General features: G+C 38.2%; 1 protein-coding gene across 1 annotated transcript; it reads left to right on the top strand.

Moving 5' to 3' along the window:
* The first annotated feature begins 8 nt into the window (after positions 1 to 8).
* Positions 9 to 27,002, top strand: tmtc3 (transmembrane O-mannosyltransferase targeting cadherins 3). Its single transcript, XM_079450370.1, has 14 exons — positions 9 to 135; positions 1,530 to 1,743; positions 2,197 to 2,415; positions 5,005 to 5,104; positions 6,487 to 6,602; positions 9,691 to 9,863; positions 13,333 to 13,585; positions 17,072 to 17,220; positions 17,687 to 17,807; positions 18,033 to 18,144; positions 19,547 to 19,650; positions 20,458 to 20,627; positions 21,316 to 21,542; positions 24,039 to 27,002. The coding sequence occupies exons 2-14, from the start codon at positions 1,555 to 1,557 to the stop codon at positions 24,899 to 24,901; spliced, it is 2,796 nt and encodes a 931-aa protein (XP_079306496.1). The 5' UTR covers positions 9 to 135; positions 1,530 to 1,554; the 3' UTR covers positions 24,902 to 27,002.
* The last annotated feature ends 748 nt before the right edge of the window (positions 27,003 to 27,750 follow it).

The following is a 27,750-nucleotide window of genomic DNA, read 5'->3' as shown; positions in this document are numbered from 1 at the left end:
TTACTTTTATTCTGACACGTAACGTGAACCGGAAGCAGTTTGGCAATCTATTAATTCTGCTGGTACAAAGCGAACTTGCTATTTCATACAAAATCATCGTTCTCTTTTTATTTAGCTTTTATCAAATATGACAAGGTAAGTTGATGCTTGACTTTATTATATATTCTCGGTCACCAGTGATGGATCAAGTCTGATCGTTTAAACAAGTGCAGGCCATTAGAACAGCTTGCTTTTGATCTTTAATCAGATCAGTATTTAGACTTATTTAACCCAGAGACTCTCTATCATCACTATTCGTATTAGGGATAGATGTTGCATAGGCGACCGTTCATAACGGTCATGCCTGCGTTATTCCATTCATCTAAATGGAAAGCAAATGGTAACTGTTTTAAAAATATGATGGGCTGGTCTTGATTTATCAAGGATTGTGCGCGTAATGCGCGTTTGTATTATTTAATCTTTAGACCGAAGATAATGCTAAAGTACAAATATGACACATCTGTAAATGTCAAAATTCAAGTTAAAATGAAAGCTTCTTGCGCTGTTTGACAAGAATCACACAATTTTCTGCAGTAACAATGTTTTCTATGTCTTTATATATAAATATTATTGTTTTATTTCGGGCCCATACCCACACAACGTAAAGAAATGAAAATAGCATATTTAAACAACATAATTAGACATTCCAGTATGTGTTGTATTCAATAGCAATGTCATACAATTCATCAAGATTAATCAAATATGATTCATAATATTTTCTTAAACAAATTTAGGTTTTTATCTTTGGCCCATTAGATTTGCCTAAATTTCACTCAAAAAAAAAAAAATCTGTCATCATGTACTCATCCTCCAGTTGATCCGATCTTTATAAATGTCTTCGTTCTGATAAACGAGGAGAAATATATTTGGAAGAACGCTTGTAACCAAACAATGCCACCATTGACTACCATAGCAGGAAAAATGACAATGGTAGTTAAAGTGCACCAGAACTGTTTGCTTTCCTACATTCTTCAAACTATATTTTGTGTTCAATAGAACATAGACACTTGTAAAGCAGTTTTCCTCCTCGGTGGCCAAGAGCTGTTTGGTTACAAGCAAAATACGGTGTGTTTGCAAAGTATGCAAGTAAAGTGCAGATTCTGTTCCAGGACGGGAACAAACAGTGCAACTACATAGTAAGGAATGACTAAAATCGGGGGCAGTTGCTGTGTTCACCGCTGCTTTTGCATGTTAGAATAAAATAAAACAAGAACGCAATTTTCGAAAACAATGTTATTCTTGTAGTTCAGTACTCTGAACAGTTGATCAATATATTACACCTGCATGAGATCTAGACTTCTGCTGTGACATGTAAAGAAAAAGTAAAACTAAAATTGTGAATATTTTCTGTTAGACTTAATTCTGCGTGTATTATGGCTTTACAATTCCGTGTCTGTCGAATTCCAACAAACACAACCCTCAGGAGTGACACAAATTCAACCAACAGCAATGTGAAAGATTTGTCAATTGTCCGTCTTCTGTCTTTGCAGTGCTCAATGAGGTCTCACGTCAGCGATGGCTGTAGTGTCGTGGAAGGAGATCTGTCTTCTCACTGGACTGGTGGTGGGATGCTACTGGAACAGCTTGTTCTGTGGTTTTGTGTTCGATGATGTCTCGGCTATATTGGACAACAAAGACCTTCGTCCCACAACGCCTCTGAAGAACCTCTTCCTCAATGACTTCTGGGGTACACCCATGTCAGAGGTGAAGTACTTTCTGAAAGTTATTGTTTATGCAGTCCTGTGTCATATAGGGGAATTAAACTTCTGTTTTATAGAAATGTTATTGTTGTTCTGACGATGAAAATGACTTTCAGCCTCTGCTTCATTCTACATTTTGACATGAATGATTTCTTACAGGAACAGTTCAATTCTAATACGAATGGCCTAATTTACTCAATGCCATCCAATATGTATATGAATTTCTTTCTTTAGTTGATGTTCTTTTTTGGAGCTTCAACGTTCAACGAGCTTCTACATATATTTTTATACAAAAAAAATGTTTAGCTGAAGAAAGGAAGTTATATACATGTGAGGGCAGAGGAAACTATGACTTCTGACAATTGTGTTTATATTGTAAAACATCGTCTCGCATTCTCCCATCTTTGTCTTTTTACATGGAGGTTTATATCCAACATACCTTTGTCTTATTCTTCAGGAGAGGAGCCATAAGTCCTACCGACCGCTTACTGTTCTCACCTTCCGCCTCAATTACCTGTTCAGTGAGCTGAGCTCCTCATCCTACCACCTTCTGAATGTGGGTCTTCACGTCGTGGTGTGCGTCTTCTTCCTTCACTTCTGTCGCTTGCTCCTGGACCGAAGCACCAGCCTCATAGCAGCTCTTTTGTTTGCAGTTCACCCCATCCACACAGAGGCTGTGAGTAATACTCCCATATATGGTTCATTCCTACTATTCGTTGCCATTTCAGAGTAGTAACTTTCCAAATAAAATGGAAAACTTTCCATGATTTTATCATTTCAATTAAAGGAGGGCTTATTTAACTGTAAGATATATATATATATATATACATATATATATATATACTGGTCCAGCTCAGGATATTATGGTGTAGTCATTTTTACAAGAGTGTTTTAACATTTGACTGCAACTGTTTATCAATGAAGTATTACTATACTATACAATGAAGTATTATCTAAAAAAAGGTACTGTCTTCTATTTGTTAATTTATTCCTTGCACGTAAGCAGAAAAACATGTATATGTTAATTTTACTTGATATATAAATCTACTAAAACGGTCGCATTTGAGACTAAAAATATTAAATTGCGAGTGATATTTTTGCAAAGATCGCCACTGGCGACCATGGGAATTTACTCGTTTTTAAATTGTTTTTTTTTAACTAAACTAACCACAGGGAAGTTCAGGGAATGTAGTTTATGTGTCTATACTTGAGACACCACTGGATCATATCAAATCCGTTCAAAGCGAGAACAAGCGAAATGCAAATTCTCTTAAGTTTTATTTGAAGTTATTTTTACATTATGTTGTGAACATGCGGAAAATGTAATTATTACAAACTTAAATCAACATTATAACTTATTAACAAAACCCCTTTCTTTTTGCTTTTAACTTTATAAGCAATAAAATGTTTACTCTTTCATACAGTATATGAAGAGTTTGTTTCCAAAATGAGCTAACTCCGTTTTTAAAGCATTTAAAATAACATGTTTTTCATTATGTTAACATGTTTTGTCGGGTTAGTTGGCTGAATTCTTCTTAGTTATTATGGCTCAAATCAAAACAAAAAACCGCAGTTGGATTGATTAAATACACAGTATAGACAGGCCGGATATTAAGACTATTTGAACACAGTTACACACAATTATATTTGTAGACAAATGTAAACACATTTGATACTATTCCACATTATTCTGCAGATTTGTCCCAAATGTTTGTGCCGAATAGACACGAAAAGCCTGCAGGTTCCGTATGGCCTTGCTTTTTACTAAAAACAACTTGAAAAAGAAACTTTATGTGAGCAAAACCTATGATTTCTTGATGAGGGACATGGATTAACCTGCCCTGCTTTAGGGTTGATCTATGATCCTTAAAGGATTGCCCCTTGCGAATTTCAAACAGCAAATATTTGGTCGTCGGCCCAAATGTTTAACCCCTAGGCTAAACCTAGTTTTCAAATGGGTGTTTGAAACTTATACTTTACAAAATCACTGCTAGACCACATACTTCCTGAGATATAGCCCTCGCGACAACTTTCTCATGTGACAGTTTCTCATTTTAATTTTATTGCCTGAGCTGTTTCCTAGTCTAGAGGAACAAACACTATGTGCTACCTGTGTGAGCGACAGGAATGAAGTGGAAACAGTATTTGCAAATGCAGCCTCATGGTGGCAGTAATGCATAGAGCTTCATGTCCCAGTGTGCACCACATGTAAACAGTAAAACATTACCACTCTTTGAAACAAGCCCTTTTCATTTCAGCAAATATTTGTTTGGTATTTGTAATGTTGTCTATCCTTTAGGCAAGATATCGCTTGTTTAAAGTTTATGAAGTTAAAAGATTAACTGTGCTGCTCATATAGTGCTCCTCTATCTGTTTAAACAACATGCTAGTAGTTTGTCGTCACTGTTTACTGTTTGACTTCCTTCATGCATTAGATATATTGTTTGTTTTTAATTTTCAAATAACAATGTCTTCCCTACAATCTAAGATTTTGTTGCTACCAAATACACGCTCCTTTAATATTACTGTTTTCAAATTATTTTAATAATAATGAATTGAAAAGGGGAGAGAGAACATTTTTTTTATTTTAGATATGAGTAGGATGTTTGTTGGATGATTTTCTTTCACTGTAGGTTTAAAGGAATAGTTCACTCAAAAATGAAAGTTCTGTCATGTGTAAATGTAGTTATTCTGTTGAACACAAAAGAAGATATTCGGAAGAATGTAGGATAATCGAACCGTAGTTTATTTTCTTTCTATGGTATAGAATAGTGCCCCAGAACTGTTTGGTTTCATTCCTCCATACATCTGCTGTGTTCAACAGAACAATGACATTTATACAGGTTTGGAGTGTGAGCAAAGGATGACAGAATTGTCATTTTTGGGTGAACTGTCCCTTTAAACTCAGTAGAGTGAGCCTAAGCTGAACATTTTGAACATCACAAGAAATGCATAACGTCATATAACAGTTGTGTGTAACATATGGCCGTTACGTAACTGCTTACAGTCTCTAGCAGAAGTTCTCACAGGTGGGTAAATCATTTCTTCTTCACAGGTCTGATTGATTGATTGCTTAGAACTGGTTCCTCCTGCACCTGTCACATGACTCCAGTCTTACATTTATTGTATAAACTTTCCAATCCAAACTGGAGGGCATAATCTCAATAAATAAATTGGGATTTATCGATAAAAGTGTCTATAAATGTGTTCTTTGTGGATGTCAACGACATGTTTAATAATGTTTATTCAAACTTTTTGCCCTAAGGTGACAGGTGTCGTTGGCAGGGCCGAGTTATTGTCCTCCATCTTCTTACTGGCAGCTTTCCTGGCATACACCAAATCAAAAGGCGCCGATCACTCCATCGGTAAGTGTTGTCACCTTGTTGTCTGCCTTTCAAAATGGATGTGTACTGCATGCATGTGCATATTCACGCCGCGGCAAGTTCATCCCCAGGACACGGCGCACAAGCTGCGACTCGCCTGCCATTCAAAGGTTCCCCACCCAGAAATCTGGAGTACACAGCTCTACTTTCACAGATCTATCAAACTGGCGTTTGTTGATTCTGACTTGACACATTCTTTCCATAAATACTGTCAACACCCGCTGTGATTTTTTTTAACAGATTCTTAATCCCCTACTAATCTTTATTCTTGCTGTGTCCCCGACATGATGACAAGCTATTATTTTCAGAATTTATAGATAAGCCCTTACATTTCAAAGTGTGAATCTTAAGGTTCTTCGCAGCGATGCCAAAGAAGAAACTTTCAAGAATTGTTCAGTCAAATCTTTCTTACCTTTTTATAGTTTGTAGACTATTTTACCACTACACATAAAAAACACCAGAAAGGTTCTTTATGGAACAATAATGACAAATAATATTTTTCTATGGCATTGTGTAGGTCCTTTATTTGTACGTAGGCAGGAAATATTGGCCCTGGTGATGTCTGAATTTTCCTGTATTTGTAATGGTAAAGAAAATAATGAATAAATGTAATGTTTACATCATATCTAAGCTCAGAAAAAGCGCATTTGATAGCGGATACAACTGACATCACCATTTAAAGTGAATGTAACCGTTTCTAATGTCTCTATAACAATTTACAGTCTCATAATTTGGCAACAGTTGCTGAAATGGCATTGGTCATTAAGGGGCATCATGTCAGATTCCACCTAGGGGGGCCAGTTTGGCCAGTTGGATTTCACGCCGTCTGCGGACCCTGCTTTTTATTGCTTGTGTTTTATGGGATGTACGCGTCATTAATATCTCTGGTGGTTTAGTTGCCTGGCCAAGTCTGACGCCTTTTTTGGGTTTAATTTCATTTAAATGCACTTTTACTTTTGTGTTGGTGATTGACATCATGCAAAGATTTGTGGGACAGCATTCCAGTCCCCCCGTAAAGGTAGGCATAAGGGTCAGCGGTTTTACATCTGGATGTTTGCTTTTACTAATCCGTTTTTAACATCAGTCATCAAAAAGACATTTTAATGATGAATTTAAGGGGGAAAAAAGGTGGTTATGGTATTTTCTGATATGCTAGCTACCGTAGTGAGTTAACATAACCAGTTCTGCTCTTTTTGAAAAATCTCATGTGTAACTGAAGATGTTTTTGTGTGATTATTGTATCTAAAAAATTTTTTATTGTCAGTGTAAAGAGTAGGACCACTACTTTATGAGCTACCATCTGTAAAGGGGATTTCTCTGTATCTATAGTCTCAAACTTACTTAACACAAACATTTGCTTTCAGTGTGGACACCCATCATTCTAACCGTGTTTCTGGTTGCTGTTGCCACGCTATGCAAGGAACAAGGCATTACTGTCATTGGGATATGCTGTATTTACGAAGTGTTCGTCGCCCAAGGGGTAAGAGTCGCGTTTGTTTATTATCATGGATCAATGATCTGTCTAGGCACACAGGTTTTAATAATTCAATAAGATCTAGTATATGGTCTTTGGATCAGAGGCGTATTTGTTAAAAAGAACTAAAAGACAACTATACTGCCTTTAGGGGAAGTCATAAAACATGCCGCTCTTTTTGATATTAGAACCCCTTTCTGCTTGGCAGAAAAGAAACTGCCGTCCAGATGGAAAGATTTGACTTGTCCTCATAGGACAGTCTTGTGAGAACAGACATATTTGTACACTTTTGTCAGTTAGTTGCACTGGCCTGAAAAAAAAGGAAATTAAGGCCAAACCAAATAACATCCCTACCTGGAGATACTTTACCGGGGAAACAGTTGAAAGAATTGAGCAAATTAATTGAGTTTAAGGCATCAATGGGAACAATTTCCTATGTCCTATTGTCCTGCTGAAAAACATGTTGTTTTTATAAGGCCCTACATTTTTTGATTCAAAGATTGTGAGAATGGGCCAGTTTAGGAAAAAGAGAGTTCAAGAGTATACCAAAAGACGAGCTTCTCAACCTTTTATGTTTTTGAAGGCATAGTTCATCCAAAAAAGGAAGTTCTGTCGTTATTTATATCTCCTCACATCGTTCCAAAACTGTAACTTTCTTCTGTGAAACACAAAGAGAAACGTTGAGGAAAATATTGATGCGGCTCAATAAAAGCGAATGGAGACTGAGGCTATCAGCCTTACATCTCCTAACATGTGTTTCAGGTCATACAGGTTAGAACGGCATGAGGAGGATGAGTCAAGGACAGAATTTCAATTTTTATAAATATAATAATTATTTATAATTGATAATAAAATAATACAAATGAATCTCTCTAAGACCTGCATCTCACCATTGCTTTTCCTACATTTTCCCGAAAATGAACTGCAAACCCTTCCTCCATGTGTTTCAACATGCTGTCAATGACCATGCAGCCCGACAAAAGAATATGCAATGGAAATGTTTAACCTTCATATTTTGGTGTGTTTTATTGCCTGCCAACAGCTTATTTTATGGAAAATGACTAATGGATTAACACCGAAGCCATAACTGACAGGTTTCTTATCTTATTCAAGCCATTGTGTCTGAGAAAGACAAAATTAAGACACAACCGTTTTGTAATTGACAGTTAAGTAAATAACTTTAGGGCAACATCTCTCATTTCTAACAGCATTGATGTGAAACAAAACAGCTAAGTCTCATAGTTTTCGTAACCACAAGTCTTACCAGATGTGTAAACACGTTATTCCGTTTAAACCGGCAGGGATTCAAACTCAAAATGTTTTGACGCACTGACATTAGTTAGATGTTGTGCAAATTGCGTGTTACAGTCAGTGAGAAGGCATTGAGCCCTTGATAGGTTTTGGTTAAGGCTTCCACACTATTTGTATCATTATTATCCTTAACAAGCATCGTATTAGCATCCGTATTTGAATGAGAAGCAGAGCCCCTTCGCGACGTGCCTGTGCCCTACAGAGCCAGCGTGTTTATTTGCTATCGTACCGGTGTTTGGATGGGCGACGGCTCATTTTTTACAGTCCACCTTACCCTTTGCATTATGCAATTAAATTTTACATAATAGGCTCTGGCATAATCCCTTTATGTAAGCGAGCTGCTGAAAGGAAATGAATTTAAGCAGCTGTTGTTTCTGAAAAGAACTCGAGATCTGTGGCTTTTTGCCTTGGACCAAGTGTAGCTCGGTTCACCCTTCAACTATGCCTGTAATTCAAGCCATATGCACGAATAGCCCTTTAATGTTCGTCTGAAATACGCATGGCTTAACTAATCACTCTTATCAGTCGAAGTTGTTACGAGTACATAGTTTGTAATGCGTTAACATTATGAAGATCGGACGTGTACGCTGCGGAGGTAATGTGCGTGTGAAAATCTTGTTGCAGTGATCTGTAGCAAGCCTCTTATCTCTTGGCCTAGTGCTAACACATGTGCTCCAGACTCGTAGATCATGGCGTTTGAATCCAGCTTCACTGTCGTGTCCCAGTTGTCTCAATCATTTCCTGTTTTCTAGTAACTTGCTCTCAAATTTTTTTAATGTTATGTAATCATGTATAATTATGATATAGTATGTTGTATAGTATTAAAATCTATTACATAGCTTTTTTTGTTTTTTAAATATACATATTTAAAAATATATATTTTTACAATAGTGATAGGACAGATGTCAACACCCATGTGAGGTCTCTCTTAAAGTTTTAAAAGCCGTTTTTATTTTTAGTGCATGACCTCGTCGGGTAAGTGACATTTTCAGGATGGTCACATCCATAACAGGCCATATCACTCATGAATGGGGACATAAAGTTGAACGATCTATGAAGAGTCAATCCCTTCTCCATTGGTTGGGTGTTATTGATTCTGGTTTGCTTACTTTGTAGAATTTCTATGAAATAAAATGTACAGTCCCTCAAAGTATGGACTGTTTTTGTTGTGGAAAGTATATACATTTTAGTACGCATCAAAACTGTATGCCCGCGCCGAGACATACCAATGCGAAATGGAAGTGGGCGTTGTTGCCTAGACGACACTGTGATCCTTTACTCTCACGACATCAAATTACAGCTCTTCCTTGCATTAAAGTAATTATTCAATTTTTATTTTGTATGTAATGTTTTCTGTATACTTACATTTATTAATTTAACGAAGCATCTTTTATTTAATTTTATTAATGCTGTGTAGCGTCGCTAAACTCCGCCCTCTCGTGGTGAGTTGTCATGACCGGCAACAGAAGACTGTCCGGGTTCTTGGAGTACCCATTTTAACACACCATGATGTGGGACGTAATTATTCTATTTTCGAATACTATTTAGGACGGATAGTATGAGAATTCGGATGCAGCAACTGTTTCGGTATATTGGTAACATTCCCTGAGTGTTTATATGTCACATCCATAATGCAAAATGTCCATAATGCTGGAGTTACCCATTTAGTAATGGAAACAAATGCAACCCTTTTAGTTACACGAGCATCTTTTTTTATTGTTACTTTTGAAAAAGGTCAAAATGATAATCAAATTTTTATATTTATTCCCCCTCTGTTCATTAGTTCACGCTTCCCATGCTAATGGACACCATACTTCAGGTGTTAAGAGGAAAAGACGGTTTCCCCTACGCTGTCCTCCAGACTCTCCTGAAGCTCATTGTCCTGATCATCAGCACACTTCTGCTGGTCATCATCAGGGTGCAGGTCATTCAGTCTCAGCTGCCAGTGTTTACCAGGTAAGATCACACCTAAACCTTTATACATGATTTTAGTTTTCAGGGAAGCCCACCTCCCCAACTAGTCACGTTTTGAAACAATTTTACAAAAAACGTTAACATAAACATTGCTTAAGCTGCTTGTTGCTTTCTTGTTATAAACTGATTTATTGGTACACGCTTGGTTTCAAATTGAAAATAGTTTCGATGCAAGAGCCAAACTAGCATCTTTGCCAATGGGACAATATGACAAACACACACATAAATGCCTGTGGTGTCGTATTATGTGAAAACTGTTTCTAATTTAACATTTGAAATGTTGACTGTCAGGCTGCTTATATAAACATCCAAACCGTTCTCTTGATAAACGTGAGTATCAGTTGATCTGAATTCTAGATCCAACCTCATCAGAGGCACTGTCAAGGGGATTATTTCTTTGGGATGAACTCCATCCACCCTCACACAGAAAAAGTATCCCATGGAATCTTTGTATATCAAAGACATAGCCTGCTCCCGTTCTCTGATCATCACCTGGGAAGTTGATTGGGATCACGGAGAAAAATCCTGTTGGATTTGTCACGGAAGCGATCACTAATCCCCCAGACGTAATCCACCGACTGTCTCCAGCCGGTGAATAAACACCATAGCAGAGCTCTCCAGAGACATAATATGCTGGATTAACATGCTTTCTGAATATATTTAGTCTCTAGTTAATTTCTAGATAATGTTGGAATGTCCCAAATAAAACAAACACATTCTTCCAAGAGATAAAATTTATGACGGTGTGCAAAGCGTTTTTTTTTTATTCTTAAATTTGGCTCCCTCAAGCTTCAAAGGTCCCAAAACACACCCCTCGGTGGAAGCCAAGCGATAAACTTGAGTTTGTGTTCATTTGAAACCGCATAAATATTTTGCCTTTGGAAAATAAGCGTTTAAAACTCGCAAGAGTGAGCGTTTATGTGGCGAGTGTTCGTAGTGAAAGCCGATGCAAGTATGATTTTTGTGCTTTGAGGGGACATCAACTGGACAACATTGAACTATCGATGCTTAAAATTTGTATTCACTTTTAATTGTAATTTATTGTTCATTGACCTTCCCTATGTGCTCGTGAGGTAAAAACAAAATAAGAATTTAATTATTCATGGTACATATGAGCATTAAAATCTTGAACTAGCAGGGCAGAGGTCATGGGTTCCCAAGAGACACGCTTTGATAAAATGTGTGTCTTAAATACAGTGTGAGATGCTTGGGATAATAGCTTCTGCCAATTAAAAAAAGTTAATGTTTTTCCTCAGATTTAACTGAATCAGGATGTTCTCATTTCCTGTTAATGGATGGTAAAGTCACATTTATTTATGAAGCACTTTAAAATACAAAGTATAGATGTCTTGGTCTCAGATGTTTCACCTAAAATTGTTTAAAAAATAAATAAATACAGATCGGAGCTAAAATAATCTGGTTTTGGATACAGTTGATGATATCAAATATTTATAGATTCCGAGATCAAAAACCTTACAATGGACCACAGCCTGAGTCTATCATGGGCTTTCATACGCTCTTGTGAGAGCTGATGTGACAGACATGTGGGAGTGTTTCAGTTTGATGATGAGTTCAAAAATAAACCCAGGTGCCAATCCATCTCTGTTTAATACACTAAAGAATGCATGGACATTAGAAACCGTAACATTTTGAACCGTTTTAGGAGTCAGTGGCCTGTTGCCACAAATCAGTGTTGGCGGCGGTGTTGTTTTGGTGTCTTTTCTAGATGCCCGATGCCTAACATTAAGTCTGGCTCTTTCCCAGTGTGGCTTGGACCTGTCTTTGAGGTTTTACTTGCATATGCGACATAATGCGTAGCAGAATGATGGTGGCGGGCTAAATCAGCAGAAATGCTGAAAGTGTATATAGATTTCTTTATGCGAGCTGACTAGCGAGGCAACATGGAAAGATATTTGCTTAGCTATGTGAACCGTTTTGGACATTTTCAGTGAAAGTGTGTGCCATTAACACGCATAAAAAAGATTGAAAAAATGTAAAAATATATTATATTGGTCAAAATAATTTGATGTGAACATCAAGCGACACACGGCTTGTTCTAATGGGATTGTCGTGCCGCACTTGAGCCATGTCCGGTGTGGACACAATTTAAAATTATAATGGGTTCTAATGTATTCTATTGTTTGTTGTCGCGCCGTGCCAGATCCGTAAATATTGCTTTGTTCAAGTCTAGATCTTGAGGAATTGTTTGTATTCAAAGAGACACAACTTTGCTGTTCCCCTACGCCTGCTAACTTTTTAACTACCTGATAACTTCACAAGAAAACAGTAAGACTTAAATAATTGTTATCCTTCGTTCTTAATCTAGCCATTGATTAAATATGAAGCTACTTGAGAATTAAGTGTCTGTGAGTCGGACTCTGTCTTTAATTTGTATTAAGATGCGTTTTGGATTATCTTTCTATCAAAAGGACATTAAATAAAAAAGGCTAAAAGCTAAATATAACTACAGTACCCTGCAATAAACACTTACTCAATTCTTCTTTAAAGGCACATGTCTTCAATTAATGTTTAATTTAAGCAATATTCTGGATCGCTTCCCTGCTTCTCCTCTTATCACTTAATCTGATTTTATGAGATGAAACTGGAAAAAAGAAAATCTGTGGAATTTTATTTTTATATCGCCATCGGCCAGAGAAAAACCCATATCGGGTGACCTCTACTTGTAACCAGACAGTTCTTGTCTTCCATTCACTACCATAGTTGTACAAATTTCTTTATACATTTATTCTCTTGAACACAAAAGACGACATTTTGAGGAAAATAGGAAAGCAAACAGTTCTGGGGCACTTTTGACATCTTCATTTTTCTTACTATGGTAGTCAACGGTGGTCAAGAATTGTTTGCTTACTAGCAATATCTTACTAGAATATATTTCTCCATGTTCATCAGAACAAAGACATTTATAGAGATCCTTTACTCACAACTTGAGGGGGAGTAAATGAACTCAGAATTTCATTTTTGGGTGAACTGTAATTAAGTTATAATGCATCTTTTGAACTCCATTAATGCTAAATATATTGTAATTGAGCCTATAGTGACAATTACATTTACATATTTTTTTGTATAGCTGTACAACGTAGCGATGTATAAATGTACAAAATATAAATCAATTACATAAAATATTTACGTTGAATAAAAACAAACTACACAGGGTACACAAAAATGCAAAGGATACACAACATGCACAGTTCAAAAAAAGTCTTACAAAGATTCTAAAAACTCTGGCTCTGCTCATTCTTTTTGCCCCTCAATGAAGCAGAACAGATTGTTTTTGAAGCCTAAACCTACATTTTTTATTTTGATTTGGAAAAACATAAAATCAGCTCTTTTCTTATCTGTTCAAAATTGCGAATAGCAGCTGTCTTGCGTACCTTTCAAGAAATGTCTTCATGGAGGGAAACCTCATTAAATCTTCTTCATCCATCATCAGGTTTGATAATCCAGCCGCCGTCAGCTCCACCCCGACCCGGCAGATGACCTTTAACTACCTCCTGCCAGTAAATGCCTGGCTGCTGCTCAACCCCTCTGATCTGTGTTGTGATTGGACAATGGGCACTATTCCCCTGGTCGAGTCCCTGCTGGACCCCCGTAACCTGGCGACACTGGTATTTTACGTCATGTTGAGCCTTCTGGCCTATCACAGTCTTTGGCACGGCCACAGTTCTGCTAAGATTGTCATAATGGTAAGTAGGTTGGCCGAGATTACAGTTTGTGAAATCTGTTTGCATGTAAAGACGTCTACATGGCTTCTTCATGCTGTATGTAAGGATGTATTTTTTTTTAACACAAACTGAATAATTACAAGATGTTGACGTTCCTTGTGGTTTGTATGTTTCTCAATAGGGAATAACGCAGAAATTGTTTATGTAAAATATGTGTAGTACCCCAGGCCTAACTCGCAGTCTGTCAGATGTAATTTAGCACCGTTTTATCCATACCGGGAGTCCTGTTTCATAAATTATTGCACATAAGCTACTTTCCCAGAAACGTAAATGTCCTAAATGAAGTAATTGCTGTCGTATCCATGTGAGTTAAGGCGAACATTACGATACGGAGTTCTAAACATGAATGTAATAAATTGAAGCTCTGCGAGACAGGATATGGATTACGTTTCCGCCTCAACGATGTGATGCTAAAGACGAGTTAAGGCAGAAACGTCACGACGGCGTCTAACAAATTACAGGAAACTCTCTGAATGTCCCTTAAAGACCCCTTATTGGCAATTGGCGGCCATTCTGGCAACACTATCCCCTCAGATGCTTTCCACTTAAATGTGGATGACTGCAACTTTAGGCTTTTTTTCTGTTTAGCGAGGATGTATTTGAAACCGCATACTGAGTGACAAGATGTTGATATTTCATGTGGATTTTATGAATGTCTCATACTGAACCCCCGTCCGGTCCAGTTACTTTAGCGAGACGCTGAAATGGACACAATTGTCTGTCAAGACTGCGGATACCACGTTTTCCAATATTGAGGTCTTAGTTTTTGCTTAATTTTATCTTATCGTCCTATAGCGCGACCCCAAGTTCTACATATATTGGACCAATGGCTGATTTCACGCTTGCGAAAGTTCACAATGTCACAGTTGAAATTCCCTCAGCTTGTGTGTTCAGATCGTTTGTTGTGTAACAGCACAATGAATTCTTCATCTGCGTCTCCATGCGCTGTCAACAGAGTTTGGTGAACTTCCTTGCTGTGTTGGCAGGAGCTCTCCTCCGAGACCGGGGGTGACCACAAATCTTAGAGAACGGGGGGGATTTTGCCTCCGAACCATGCGATTGGGGGACAGAGAACAGGTTGCATGAGGATATTAGTCTGTTTGATTTGGCCGTTGTTTGTTATTTAAATGATTCCCTGCGCGCAGACCCTCGACACTCATTCTGTGCAAACAGGAAACACTTCAGTTGTGAAGTTTTGCCTAATTTCACAGAGAGCATTTTTTCTGTATGTCGCATGTTCCAAATCAACCAAACAGCATGCAGCTCAGCAGTTTATGTTAACCGCAGTCAAGGCTTTTGTTAGAGCAGCAATCTCTTTCATCCAGGTTGATTTTGGCCGCCAAGGCATCTAGCAAATTGGATAAATATGATGTAGTATATACTGCTGTTTCAGCTCCATTAAACCGGCCCCTGCGTAAGCAAAGCCTGACACTTTCATTTTTTTTTTTGCATTTTGAAGCCGTCGCCAAAGTAAATATTGCGATTCCCTTTCGAGACCTCACGACGTGAGACGAATGCCCCTGTTTTGTGGAATTAGGAGTGCCTCGGCCATGTCGCACCCTGCGGTTTACTTCATTACTTTTTGAAAACGTGCTGATAAAAGGTGAGATTAGCTGTAGTTAGACAAAACACAAGAGTTTGTTCTTCAAAACAGGGTGTCCAAGGGTTGTGCCCTACGAGTGGTTCAGCGTTTCAAAAATTCCTGATCCATCACCTTGTCACAAGGTGCTTTTGTGAATAAAACCTATAATCCCAATATTACGGGCATTGTGCAAGACAGGCGTGTTTGATGGATAGTTAATGAGATAATCCATGTTTGAGGAGAACTGCAATGACACGTCGATGTTTGGAGTAAATAAATCATATTTGATGATTGGACATTTCTCCAGAAATGATGTCTGATTATTGGGAGCAGGGAGCTCGGCAAGCTTTTCGCAATTGTGTTGCAGGTCATGTGTGTATAATTGGGTTTCGTTTGAGATTAATCAAACTCATGGTGTGGGTTCAGACAAAGCTTTATGGAACGGCTAAACATGAGGGCGATTAGTGTGCTGACTTGCACATGCTTGTCTGGAGCAAACAATGAGAACCTTTAAAAACTGAATTTCTTATTTTAATGGAGTTCCGTGGTTTACAAAGGCAATCAAATGCCTTGTTGATCCAAAAATGAAAGTCTCTGATAAGATGCATAAGAGATTGGCTTTTCTACTTCCTCTCATTAGACTTTCAACACAATCTCACAGGACTTCGTACGTATTTTACTAGGTGGCTTGAGTTTGAACCATCTAATGCCTCCGCTTTGCTTTTTTGCTAGTGGTGTTAAGGGAGGGGCTTTGGCTTTTTCATATTAATCATATGCTTTGTATGATTCCCGTTGTAGGAATTCATTCGAACTTTGCCAAATAGTTTTATTATTTATTAGCCGGCAGAGCGATTTTCATGTTAATCTTTGTCTTTTTTGGGGGGAAATGTTAGTTGAACAAGTAGTTTTGTTTCGAAGCTCCGATGAACTTAAGTTTTCATAAATGAGAATTGCATAGCTTTGTTGTTTAGTTTTTCAGCATCTAGATTCATCATAGATTCTTTTAAAGTTCTAAAACCTCGTACGTGCAAATCGTTTTCAGGAAATGGAAAAAACACTGTCGTTTTTAAATGATTACATACTTTGTTGTCAAAGCTGACAGCACTTTTATTAGCACTTTTATTAGCACTTTTTAAAATTTCTTACTGGTTCGACCCCGTGACAAACGTAAAGGTGTACTAATACTAATGATAAATGGCAAAAAATACAAATCATGAAATATGGAGATACCAGGTTTCATAAGGATAGCAAGATACGAATGTTCTTTACATATCATGACCCATATGACTTTCTATATTCCAAGTCATACAATGGTTGCGGGGGGAAACTACATATAACTCACTGTGCATTGAACTCCGGAGCCAAATCTTGATTTATAAACTACAGCCATCATTCAGTCTGGTTTTGTGAACCAATACATCTGTTTTATAGAAAAGATCATGCTTAAATATTGTGTTTGAATTGGACATTGCTACTTCTCTTCTGAAATATGTTTCAGACACAAGTTGCATGACTTGGAGAGAATATTTCGACTACTGAACTTCTAGTTTAATGGTGCTTTTTTTGTAGCCGCTTTGCCTTCCGCTGTTTAAAGAAAGGCTAGGCTTTGGATATTTGTGATAGACCCCTGGTCACAAGCTCCAACATCCAACATCATTATCTGTGTTATTTCTAAAGTTATGTAAATAACCTATGACAAATGTTTCTTAAAACAACGCAGATTATGAAAGTATGAACTTTGTGAGGAAATGTTTTAGATGTAATGTTAGATGTGTTTTTTCATGCGCTTCATTTTTCGAACATTTATCATATTCAACTGGAAGATCCAGGGGGCAGAAATTAGAGTCATTATTTGTCTCCTTTAGGCACTATCTCTCATCGCTCTTCCATTCATCCCTGCATCCAACCTGTTTTTCCCTGTGGGCTTTGTTGTGGCTGAAAGGGTCCTTTACGTTCCAAGTATGGGGTTTTGTGTTTTGGTGGCACATGGATTTAAAATCTTGTCCCAAAAAGGGTAAGCTTAGTTACTTTATAATATTCTAGTAGGTCCAGAACACTTGTCTGTTTTCATCCACAGAATCACTTTTCTTTATTTAATTCTATTTTCAATTCAGATTTATTTATATAGTTATTTTTACAATAATTCAGATTTATTTATATAGTTATTTTTACTATATTGTTGCGATAGAAGAAAACAAGTAAATATAAGTATATTTGTGGAGTATAAAGCAATTGTTCAAAGATTGTAATCTACAAAAGCAGTATATGCTTTTCCTCAGACTATGAGACAAGTATAATAATAAATTATTATAACTCAGTATTTAATATAATAATAATTCAAATGTATATAGATGTATTTATATCATTGAAATTATTAAAAATAAGCCATTTCTTTCAAAGTATTAGGAGTGACTGCTTTCTATTCGAACATATGCTAAGACTTACAATCTGTCCTTTTAAATTTTTGTGACCTTATCCAGGGGTCTAAAGAAAATGTCTTGGTTGCTCGTGGGAGTTCTTCTGACAACGCACGCTGTGAAGACTTTTAACAGAAACTGGAACTGGGAGTCAGAATACACGCTTTTTACATCTGCACTTAAAGTAAGAACACAGTAGTCTTGTAGAAACGCACGTCTGGCCAACATCTCACACATACTGTATGCTTGTATTTTGAGGTCATTACCTAATATAAATCTACATCATCTACTGTGTGTCAAAGGAGTCTAGACGTTAACATGGGCGAGATGGTTTTGATGTCTGGGAAACGTGATTTGGAATGACAGCCTGGTATGCCTGTAACATTTACAAAAAATGGTTTCGCTCCAGGTAAACAGAAACAATGCCAAACTGTGGAATAACGTCGGACACGCTTTGGAGAATCAAAACCATTACGAGAGAGCTTTGAGATACTTTCTTCAGGCCACACGAGTACAACCAGGTACATTTCTTTGGTATTCACGTCCATGTTATATTCTTAACTTGTGTGACTTCAGTTGAACAAAAAGATTGAGGAAAAAACTTTGCAGCTTTTCTTTTCGGTTTGGTCAAAAGATATTCCTTTCAGTTTGGTCAGAGTTTATGTGAAACCAAACCCACAATCTGAGATGATGTTCTTGGGAGGTGAGGGATATTCTGCCGTATTATTATAACTTTGGAGCCATGTTGGTGAGGGCAATTGTAAATTGTGGCAAAGCTAACAAGAAGAGGTTTATGTAGTATTTCTGGGGACTGAATGAAAACATTGGCGCCCAAAACCATTGTCACGCCGTAGCATCTTGGGAACATGTTTATTTAAGGATCTGAAGTGAGGATTTGGGTTTTGAGATCGCTCTACTGTGCCGCATAGGCCTACCTGCGAGGAAGAAAGACGGGCCTGCCAAAAGCATTAGACTCTTGACTTTAAATCCTTTATGGTTCATCGAGTCGACATGACTCGGAAGATTCACCACCCAAGATGTGTTTTTCTGAGATTAACACTGTAAACACATTAAAGTTCGAGGAAATCCTGGGCTGGTTATCTTTATGCGTCAGTTTGCTTCTCATAACAAACACTCAACGCCACTTCAGTACGGTCGTATATTTCTTAGAAAATGCAGGTGATGTTATCAGTTTCACACATGGAAATCTACTGTACAACGCTGGTGGTTAGCTCCCTGTTGTTTTAAAGTTTGGTGGTCTGAGTGGTATAAGAGATTGTAAAGGGGCGCTTTCACGGGAGGTGGTTTTCCTCTTTCCTAGACTTTCCCTCCGTTCTCCTGTCCCTAATGAGTCTTATATTTTTCAGCTGTCAGTTACGGTTATTTTTTGTTTCACAACCGTATTAAAACGGTATGAATCACGTACAGCTAAATGCTGCGGCTTTTTAGACCAACAGATTTTACATCGGATATCAAGTGGAGAGCAAACTAAACGAAAATCACACCCGTATTTAATGTCATTTTCTTTTATGCTATGTCATATTTTCATAGTTCGTGACGATAAGGACTTATCACTCAATACGTGTTGGCATCTGCATAATTTTGCTAGCTTCTAGCCTGGTGGCAGACAAAATTTGCAAAGATGCGGCTGGTATTTTCTCTTTCCGTTTAAAACTTTGAAAAGCCCGTCTTGACTGTTCTCGATTATCACATTTAGATTCATCCCCTGCTATTCTTGTACCTACTACAAGAAGTGACTCATTTTGGTCCATAACTACTGTTTTGTAGTTTAAATATTTTATCAAAAGCAATAAAGAATTTGAGAAATATATTTGAACTGTACACACATTTCCTTGGAATGAACCCAGGTGTTGTTTGTGCCAAAAACAAGATATTCTTGATTTAAGATGTATTCTTTTTAAGATGACATTGGGGCCCACATGAACGTCGGAAGAACCTACAAGAACCTAAACCGGTCCAAGGAAGCAGAAGAGGCATATCTAACTGCGAAATCGCTGATGCCACAGGTATGCCCGTATCAACAGCAAGTTTGTTTACATTTAGATCTTGATGCCAGTTTTATTTTTAAATCTTCCTAGACTTCCTCAAGTATTTTTATCCACTAATGTGGCTGGTTAATCATCACGTTAAAAGAGATTTTTCTTCCTTTGAATTTAAATTTAAGTTCTATGTGAAATCATGTGGATTATTATTAAGATATATTATATGATATACAGTATATCCCATTGTAGGATTTTTTCAATCTGTTAGATCAGGGGTTCTTTTGACTCCAAAGCCCCCCACTGTATTCGACAATATTCAAAGGCCCCCCTCCCGCTCACAAAAACAAAAATGACCCAATAAAATATTTTCAAAGCTTTACGTTAACTCAAAGTGCTTATTCAATATAAAATGGACAAATAAGAAATACATTGGTATTTAGTAGTTGAAATGTATTTCAATGCTCAGTTTGTGTAATTTTGAATTATTAGAGTCCCCCTGGGAAGTCAGCTGGGGCCCTTCAAGTCTCAAAAGACTTCTTATAAAAATAACAAAAGTATTGGCAACATAATACCACATGTTTTAACCAATCCAAAGGATTGATTTATTGTCATGGCTTAACCCTGGCATGTCTTAGTTCGGTTTCGAATATATCATCGATGGCCTTTGAACTGCCCGTGAGTCCATATTTCATTTAAGAAACATATGGAAGGAACACATTGACTGTATTACAGCTATGCATAGAGGCAAAAGGTATGTAAATGTAATCTGCTTAAACCCTTGGCCATGGTAATGCATATGCACCGGCTGATCTTTCCAAAACCCGTTACCAGATCATTCCGGGGAAGAAGTATGCAACCCGCGTGGCTCCCAACCACTTGAACGTCTACATCAACCTGGCCAACCTGATTCGGGCAAATGATTCCCGTCTGGAGGAAGCTGACCAACTGTATAGGCAAGCGATCAGCATGAGACCAGACTTCAAGCAAGCCTACATCAGCCGGCAAGTAAACGTTTGCAGTGACCATGTCAAGAATGCGCTTGTGTACTTGCACGCTTGTCAATGGGACCAAATGAAACCGAATGAGCAATCAATCGGATTTCAGACAGTATTTTGGCTTTGATAAGTTTATTAAAGGTCATGAATGAAATAAGCTAACGATTGTATTGACAGACATTTATGTTTTTGTAAAACTGCTGTATTTTTGGTGAATATGTAATTGCTGAATGACATTCAAGAGAATCAACTTCTCAAGTTAATGAAACAAATGCCTGTGTCTTAGATGTTCACACCCTTTCTGGACTTATTCGCTATCTATAAGAAAATATTTCTCATAGATATGAAGTGAAATCGAATGCGACGCAGATGTATTTTTGTTACATCTCTCATCAAGTAAAGATTTGACTTGGTCTTCAGACAGAGATTTCTTTCTGCATGTCTCATCCTGTTAATAAAACGCTCATCTGATAGGTTCTTGAAAGTTGATTTTCTGGAATGCCACAGTTCTCATGAATGTCTAGATGTTTGTTCTTAACCGCACCGAAGAAAACCAAACCGTTGTATTGCTCGAGCTGTTTGTTAAGAAAATACCACTTAAAGAAACTGACCTTTCTTGTTATACATGTGTCTTGGATTTTCAAGATGTCCCGGTAGAGGTATTCAAAAAATGTCTTCTCTTTCTCAAACCCAGCGGGGAGCTTCTGTTGAAAATGAACAAGCCCAGCGAGGCGAAGGACGCCTACCTGCGAGCGCTGGAGCTTGACCACAACAACGCAGACCTCTGGTACAACCTGGCCATAGTCAATATAGAGATGAAGGATCCCTCGGAAGCTCTGAGAAACTTTAACCGTGCGCTGGATCTGAACCCACGTCACAAGCTGGCTCTCTTCAACTCTGCACTTCTCATGCAAGAGTCAGGTGTGTGGGAAATTCAGAGGTTCAAATCATGAAGCAAAACAATTTCTTGGTTCTCAGTTGGAGCGTTCATACAACACCTTTTTAATATAAAAACCTGATGGTCGGTGGTCCGTTGGACTGCGCACCGGCATGTTGTGCAATGGCACAAGGGCGATCCGAGTTTGAAAACCATCTCGATATTCCTTCTGCTGTCCTGTTCCCCACTCTCTCGTCACACTAATTTATTGTATCTCTCTCCACTGTACTATTCGATAGAGCTACAAAGGCCAACAAAATAAAAAATAATCATAAAAAAGAAAGACAACCGAATTAACATTTTGGTCGTTCATTGGTGTTTTGGGGGCCTGAAATTGCAGGCTTTTGAAAACAAGTTTCCAAGTGCAAGTTTGTGAAAATTAAAATGTTATCGTCTTCACCTGAAAATGTGAATTTGTGAAAATGCTGGCATCATACACATGTGTATTATGCACCAATAGCGATTATTCAGAGTGATATCTGCCGATACTGATCCTGAAGATTAGATTAATATTCCTTGACTTTATTAATAGTCATTGTATGAATGAAAAACATTCAGAAGTAACATCAAACTGGTGATGGTGATGTTTCTTAACATGTTCTAGATACAGCACACATTCATCTTTTGATTGATAGGATATCATCTGCCGAGAGCTGATTATTGGCCGATATATCGGTGCATCTCTAAGATTATATGATCAGTCTATCGGCGTCCAATATGCTTTCACTATTTTAATAGTTTGTATTCACCATTCTGTAGAAGAATGAGTATGTGCACTGCAAAGTTAAGTTTAATGAACTATTAAAAAATGTATGTTTACTGAATCAAATGAAACACTGTGTCTGAATATTTGAATATCAAACTAAATTTAAATGAGAAATGTTGCCTAAGAAATAAACTGTTGAGGCACTAAAATTATTAAGTGAAAATAAATGAAAACCTAAACTAAAATGATAAAACATTTATCTTTAATAGCAACATAAAAATAAACAAACAATATAATGGCAAATAGCAAAATCGCTAGAAATGACATAAAAACAGAAGCTATTTCAAAATATAAATACAACTCAAAACAAAACTATAACAACTTTGTTATGCCGGTTTGTAGTGTGTCTTTACAAAGAGACATTTACTGGCATGCATAACCCCGCATTTTGAGTTCTTTTCACAGATCTGTGTGAACGCGGGATCATTTTGTGAACATTTGTACACAGAATTTTTTCAAAATGTTGTGTAAACCCTCACTTTTTTAAAACCTGAGTCAAAGGCAAGAAGAGATAAGGTGGCCTCCGCGAGGTTTGCTAGCTATTTGTTTCAGATGAGGTCAGGACTTGAAACACAGAAAACCTATAAATTCTTTGCGTGCTACCACAGGGTAAGCCAGGAAGCTCTTACCTAACTGAGCAAAGTTCTCGTGCCCGAGAATGCTAGCGTTTGATCCGACATCAATACCTTAAAATTCAGTGACTCATTGACCCTGACTCCGAGTTTACGTCGCCGCCTTCACTCCAAGCTTTGAATAGCCGAAAAGACTGATGGATTTGTGCGGTTCGAGCGAAGCTTTTGCTGAAATCAGTTTGTCATTAGCTCGAGATTAGCACACCTACGCTGCTGCAGCGCAAATAATGCGAACACAACGGTTCTGTTTACTCTCGGTTTTAGAGGCTGTTGTGACAGAGGAAGCATGTTGTGATCGATTCACAGGCCTGCTTGACACGACTTTTATTTTTCATCCGCTTTGGTTGTTTCGCCCATCAATAACAGTGAAGCAATATTACATGAAAGCAAGTTTACCTTATACGTCAGTGTGTGAACGTAACCTTACGGTAATTACACTGAACAATCTTTCTAAGGTAATGAAATGACGACACTCTTTACCCTGTTTCTGACCTCTTTGTTGCAACACTTCGATAACGTAGGTCTTGTTATGATGCCAAGTAAAACAACCAAAATACTAGTCATAACAATATCAGGCCTTTTTCTGAAGAAATTTTAATTTTTTAGACAATGTGGCGATTCCATAAAGCGACTTTGCTGTAGTACAATATGTGCATAAAACCTGTTTATTCCCATTCAGTTTTCATTTTATGGAGTTTTAGTTTTGATTTACAGCAGTATTGTCTGAAGTTTACTATTCAAGTTTTGGCTTGCTGAACCAATCTTGGCCTAGCAAAACTTTTAGTTTCATTCTAAGATCTGTTCATATTTTTAATTCGATTTTATTTTAGTAAAATTTTTTTGTTATTTTGTAATGTGCTTTTGTCATTTTTAGTTTATGTTGCTATAAAAGTTTATTTTATTTTAACATAAGTTTAGTTTGTATTAATTTTGAGGAAACCATTTAGTGCAAATATTTTCAGTTTATTCCTGAGGCAACTCTTTAAAATTTCCGCCAATTGTTTATTTAAATTCATTAAACTGAAATGTTGTAACAGTTTTAGTGAACTGTAACGTTAAATTTGTCAAAATTCTTTTTACAGGTGAAGCAAAATTGCGCCCGGAAGCAAACCGTCGCTTCCTCTCCTATGTCGAGGAGGAGCCGGACGATGCTAATGGCTACTTCAACCTGGGCATGCTAGCGATGGATGCTAACGAGAACGAAGCGGCAGAGCGCTGGATGCGCGAGGCCATCCGGCTGCAGCCAGGTTTTCGCAGTGCTTTGTTTAACCTGGCGTTGCTCTATTCCCAGTCGCAACATGAACTGGATGCTCTACCGGTGCTGGATGAGCTCCTACGATTCCACCCCGAGCACGTCAAAGGCCTGATCCTCAAAGGCGACATCCTCATGAACCACCGCAAGGACACGCGAGGCGCCAAGGCTTGTTTCGAACGCATCTTGAACATGGACCCCAGCAACGTGCAGGCCAAGCACAACCTGTGCGTAGTGTACTTCGAAGAACGGAACCTCCCACTTGCCGAGCGCTGTCTGGTGGAGACACTGACCATGGCTCCGCAAGAAGAGTACATCCTACGACACCTAGCCATCGTACGAAACAAAATGGCCGCCATGAGCGCGGCGGGACAACCTGTTGCACCAGCAGGAGGCAGGAGTGAGTCTGATGAACAGCAGCGTCGAGACAAAAAGCATGTGGAGGAAGATGAGGAAGGGCGAGGTGTTGCTTCTGGAGCCGGGGAGGGGGCCAGGAAAGAGAAGAATTTGAGGAAATCCTCCCCCACAGAAGGCAATGGCCAGGGCCACGACCAATCAAAGAATCTGGATGCGGGCCAGCCTGACAAGAGGACTAAGAGCAAATCCACAAAAGAGATTAAAGATATAGAAAAGAAAAGAGCCGCTGCCTTGAAGAGACTAGAGGAGATTGAGCACATATTAAGCACCGATTAACCTTGTTTATCAACCGCCATGCTATTTTTATATTACCATTTGAAGAGCCGGAACGAGACATCTCTGTTTTCAGATCGAGCCCTTGTTTATGCATGTTTCGTTTTGTTCATTTGTTTCGTCTTTCTTTCATTGCAGGGGTTATCTTAGTTTTCTGTGGCTTTAATTATGTAAAGCTGTGGATCTAAACTCATGAACCAGGTGCGCGCCGACAACACGCGATCTTAACTTTTTATAAACCCCTACAACAAAAATTTCAGATGACCAACATCGGTATCTTAAAGGGATAGCTCACCCAAAAAAGGAACATTCAGGCATTGTTTATTCACCATCATGTCATTCAAACTTGTGTGACTTTCTTCTGCACAACACTGAAGAAGATCGGAATAACACTGGTCCCCATTGACTTCCATTGTACCAAACCACAGAGACATTTTCTTTTTTGTCACACAGAAGAAAGTCATGTTATGAATGACATGAGGATGAATAAACGATAATGTCAATTTTATTTTAAGAAACTGTCCCTTTAATGTAATCACATTGTTTATTTATGATTGTCTATGTATTAAATCACTGGATTAGTTTTAGTCACTTTGATATGTTACCACTGACAAATGATCAAATGCATTTTACCCATAATCACAAAAGATGAGAAGCCAACCCATTTTAAAGGGGTCACTGGGTTGTCCCTCTCCACGGCTAATTTCCTTCCGCATGACATCACCACAGTTCCTTGAATTTTTTACTGCCGTTTGTTCAAGTGTCGTAATTGGTATTATTTCGTTCAGTCTCGACACGGGCTGGTGTCAGTGTTTAATTATATCCTCTGACATAATCTCAGCCTAAATCCGATTCGCCTCGCTCCCATCAGCCCGCTTCTGTTTTTTACCGCTGCGTTTTATGATTATTTACAACTATATGCATTCACTCCAGGATGTGCCATATGGTTTTTATAGTGTTGGGGCTCTCGTCTGATTCGCTGATTTCACAGCCAGGTCATGCAGCAACAGACGTTTCTTTTTATTTGGGCTTCTTTTCCTTCAAGTCTTTATTATTGATTTTCACTGTTCCTTGTTCTTTTCACCCAGATCAAAGGGAATTGTATAATGAAGCATAAAACATTATTCGAAACATGAATTGAAGAAGAAGAACATCACTGTGCTCAACAGTTTTGAGGATTCTTTTAGCGTTTGTATTCGGTCAGAGAGAATCAATGGATTAACTCTCATTTACCGACATGTGTTGCTTTGAATATTGTAATACACTGCAGACGAAGTGTGACTTGTTGGGTGGATTCTTTCCTGTGGTGTTCAAACGCCCATGCACTATAGCAGGAATGCTGTTTTACTGTTTACTTTTGAAGGTTGGCCCTAAAAATACCATCCCCTCCGACCTCTCTGAAGGTTTTTTCACAGGGTACCTGAGTGCGAGCCGGTCTGTCAAAAAGTCCTCGAAGCCTTTGCATTTCCATACATTTTCCAACGCACGTTATTAACACTACTTTGCGCTGGCTTTCTCTGGCTTTTGTTGCATTAAACCACTACAGATAATAAAGCCACTTGAAGTAGCATTAACCATCGCATTTTATTTTGCAAGGTTTCACGTTGTTCACAGAACTAAAATCTGTTTGGTAAGAGCCATCGAGCTGTGTTTTTCCTAACACTTGTGTAAGAAACCTGAATAGGCACAGATTGCCGTCACCTGTATGATCTTTTGTGCTTTGCAGCATTTGCGCATCTGCCTCTTGTTGATTTTATTGTTGGTTTGATAGTCTGATCACAGATTTACTCTGTTGTGTCATGTATTATATTCACGTTTGGTATTCTCTCTTTTTTTAGATTGTTTTGCTACCACCAAACTCGCTTAAAGCTCGTATTTAATGTGTCAGTATTTCAAATCCCCCCCTCTGCTGGAAACGTTGTCAGGTTTACGTTGTATAAAGTAAAAGCTCCTGCGCACGACTCCCCGACCGCTCATTTGTAAAAGTTGATGTGATTTTACTTCTTTGATTTACAGTGTTCACGTCGTCTTTATTTGAATGAATGTCTCGAGTACTGAGGGGTGGCAGGCCTAGGGTTTTTCAATAAAGATGGATTCCAACAGGAACGATTTGTAATGCGACTTTTTTTATGCGTTCTGGCATCTGCAAACAGCTCGGGTTGGATTACAAGCGCATCAAGAGTTTAGAGATCGCTTTGCAGAAAGATCGTCCGTTACACACATCTGCGACTCGCGTGCTGCCCGAAGGCTGTATCTGTCATGTTTCTTGTTGTCAGGATCTCAGGTTTCAACCTCATCCTCATGTTACAAAGCTGCTCACGGTTACGTGATATAGGAGCGGCGACGCGCGCTGCAAACAAACGGCACTTTGTTGCAATTGTTGAACAATTTGGCATGATATCGATATCATTAATTACCATCTTTGTGTAACCCATTAACCCAGACTGGCAGGTTTTCGTGCAAATCAGCTCACGGTAAGAGCGCGAGACCCATAACTTGCTGGGAAACTGAGATCCCAAATCATGTGCAGGCCAAGAGTACTAAACCACAGGAATTGAGCATTAAGTAGTCTGCAGATCTCTCCAGACGTTCATGAAACAAGATTGTCATCAGACTGACATTTAATAACACAAGATGTTTAATATGATTATGCTTTAGGTCCTTGTGAGAGCTCGATTTATATTATTGGATTATAAGCTCAATGACTTGATTGTAGTGGAAATGCCTGATTATGTTTTAAATGGCCACGTCCGTGGTTTGGGGAACCGGTTACGAACCGTTTCCTTGCCATATGAAGGGGAACGAACATTCACTTTTTGGGATGATGTATAATGGAGGGCTGTCACTTTGCG

The sequence above is a fragment of the Barbatula barbatula genome (genome assembly GCF_947034865.1).
Source record: "Barbatula barbatula genome assembly, chromosome: 25".
Classification (NCBI taxonomy): Eukaryota; Metazoa; Chordata; class Actinopteri; order Cypriniformes; family Nemacheilidae; genus Barbatula; species Barbatula barbatula.
This window is presented reverse-complemented; position numbering and strand designations above follow the sequence as displayed.

What these genes read in the sequence shown, in the direction of transcription:
- tmtc3 (XM_079450370.1), top strand. Translation starts at nt 1,555, where the DNA reads ATGGCTGTAGTGTCGTGGAAGGAGATCTGTCTTCTCACTGGACTGGTG. An exon ending in GGGGTACACCCATGTCAGAG is followed by an intron (nt 1,744 to 2,196) that starts GTGAAGTACTTT and finishes CTTATTCTTCAG; the next exon opens with GAGAGGAGCCATAAGTCCTA. An exon ending in TTTTTACATCTGCACTTAAA is followed by an intron (nt 17,808 to 18,032) that starts GTAAGAACACAG and finishes GTTTCGCTCCAG; the next exon opens with GTAAACAGAAACAATGCCAA.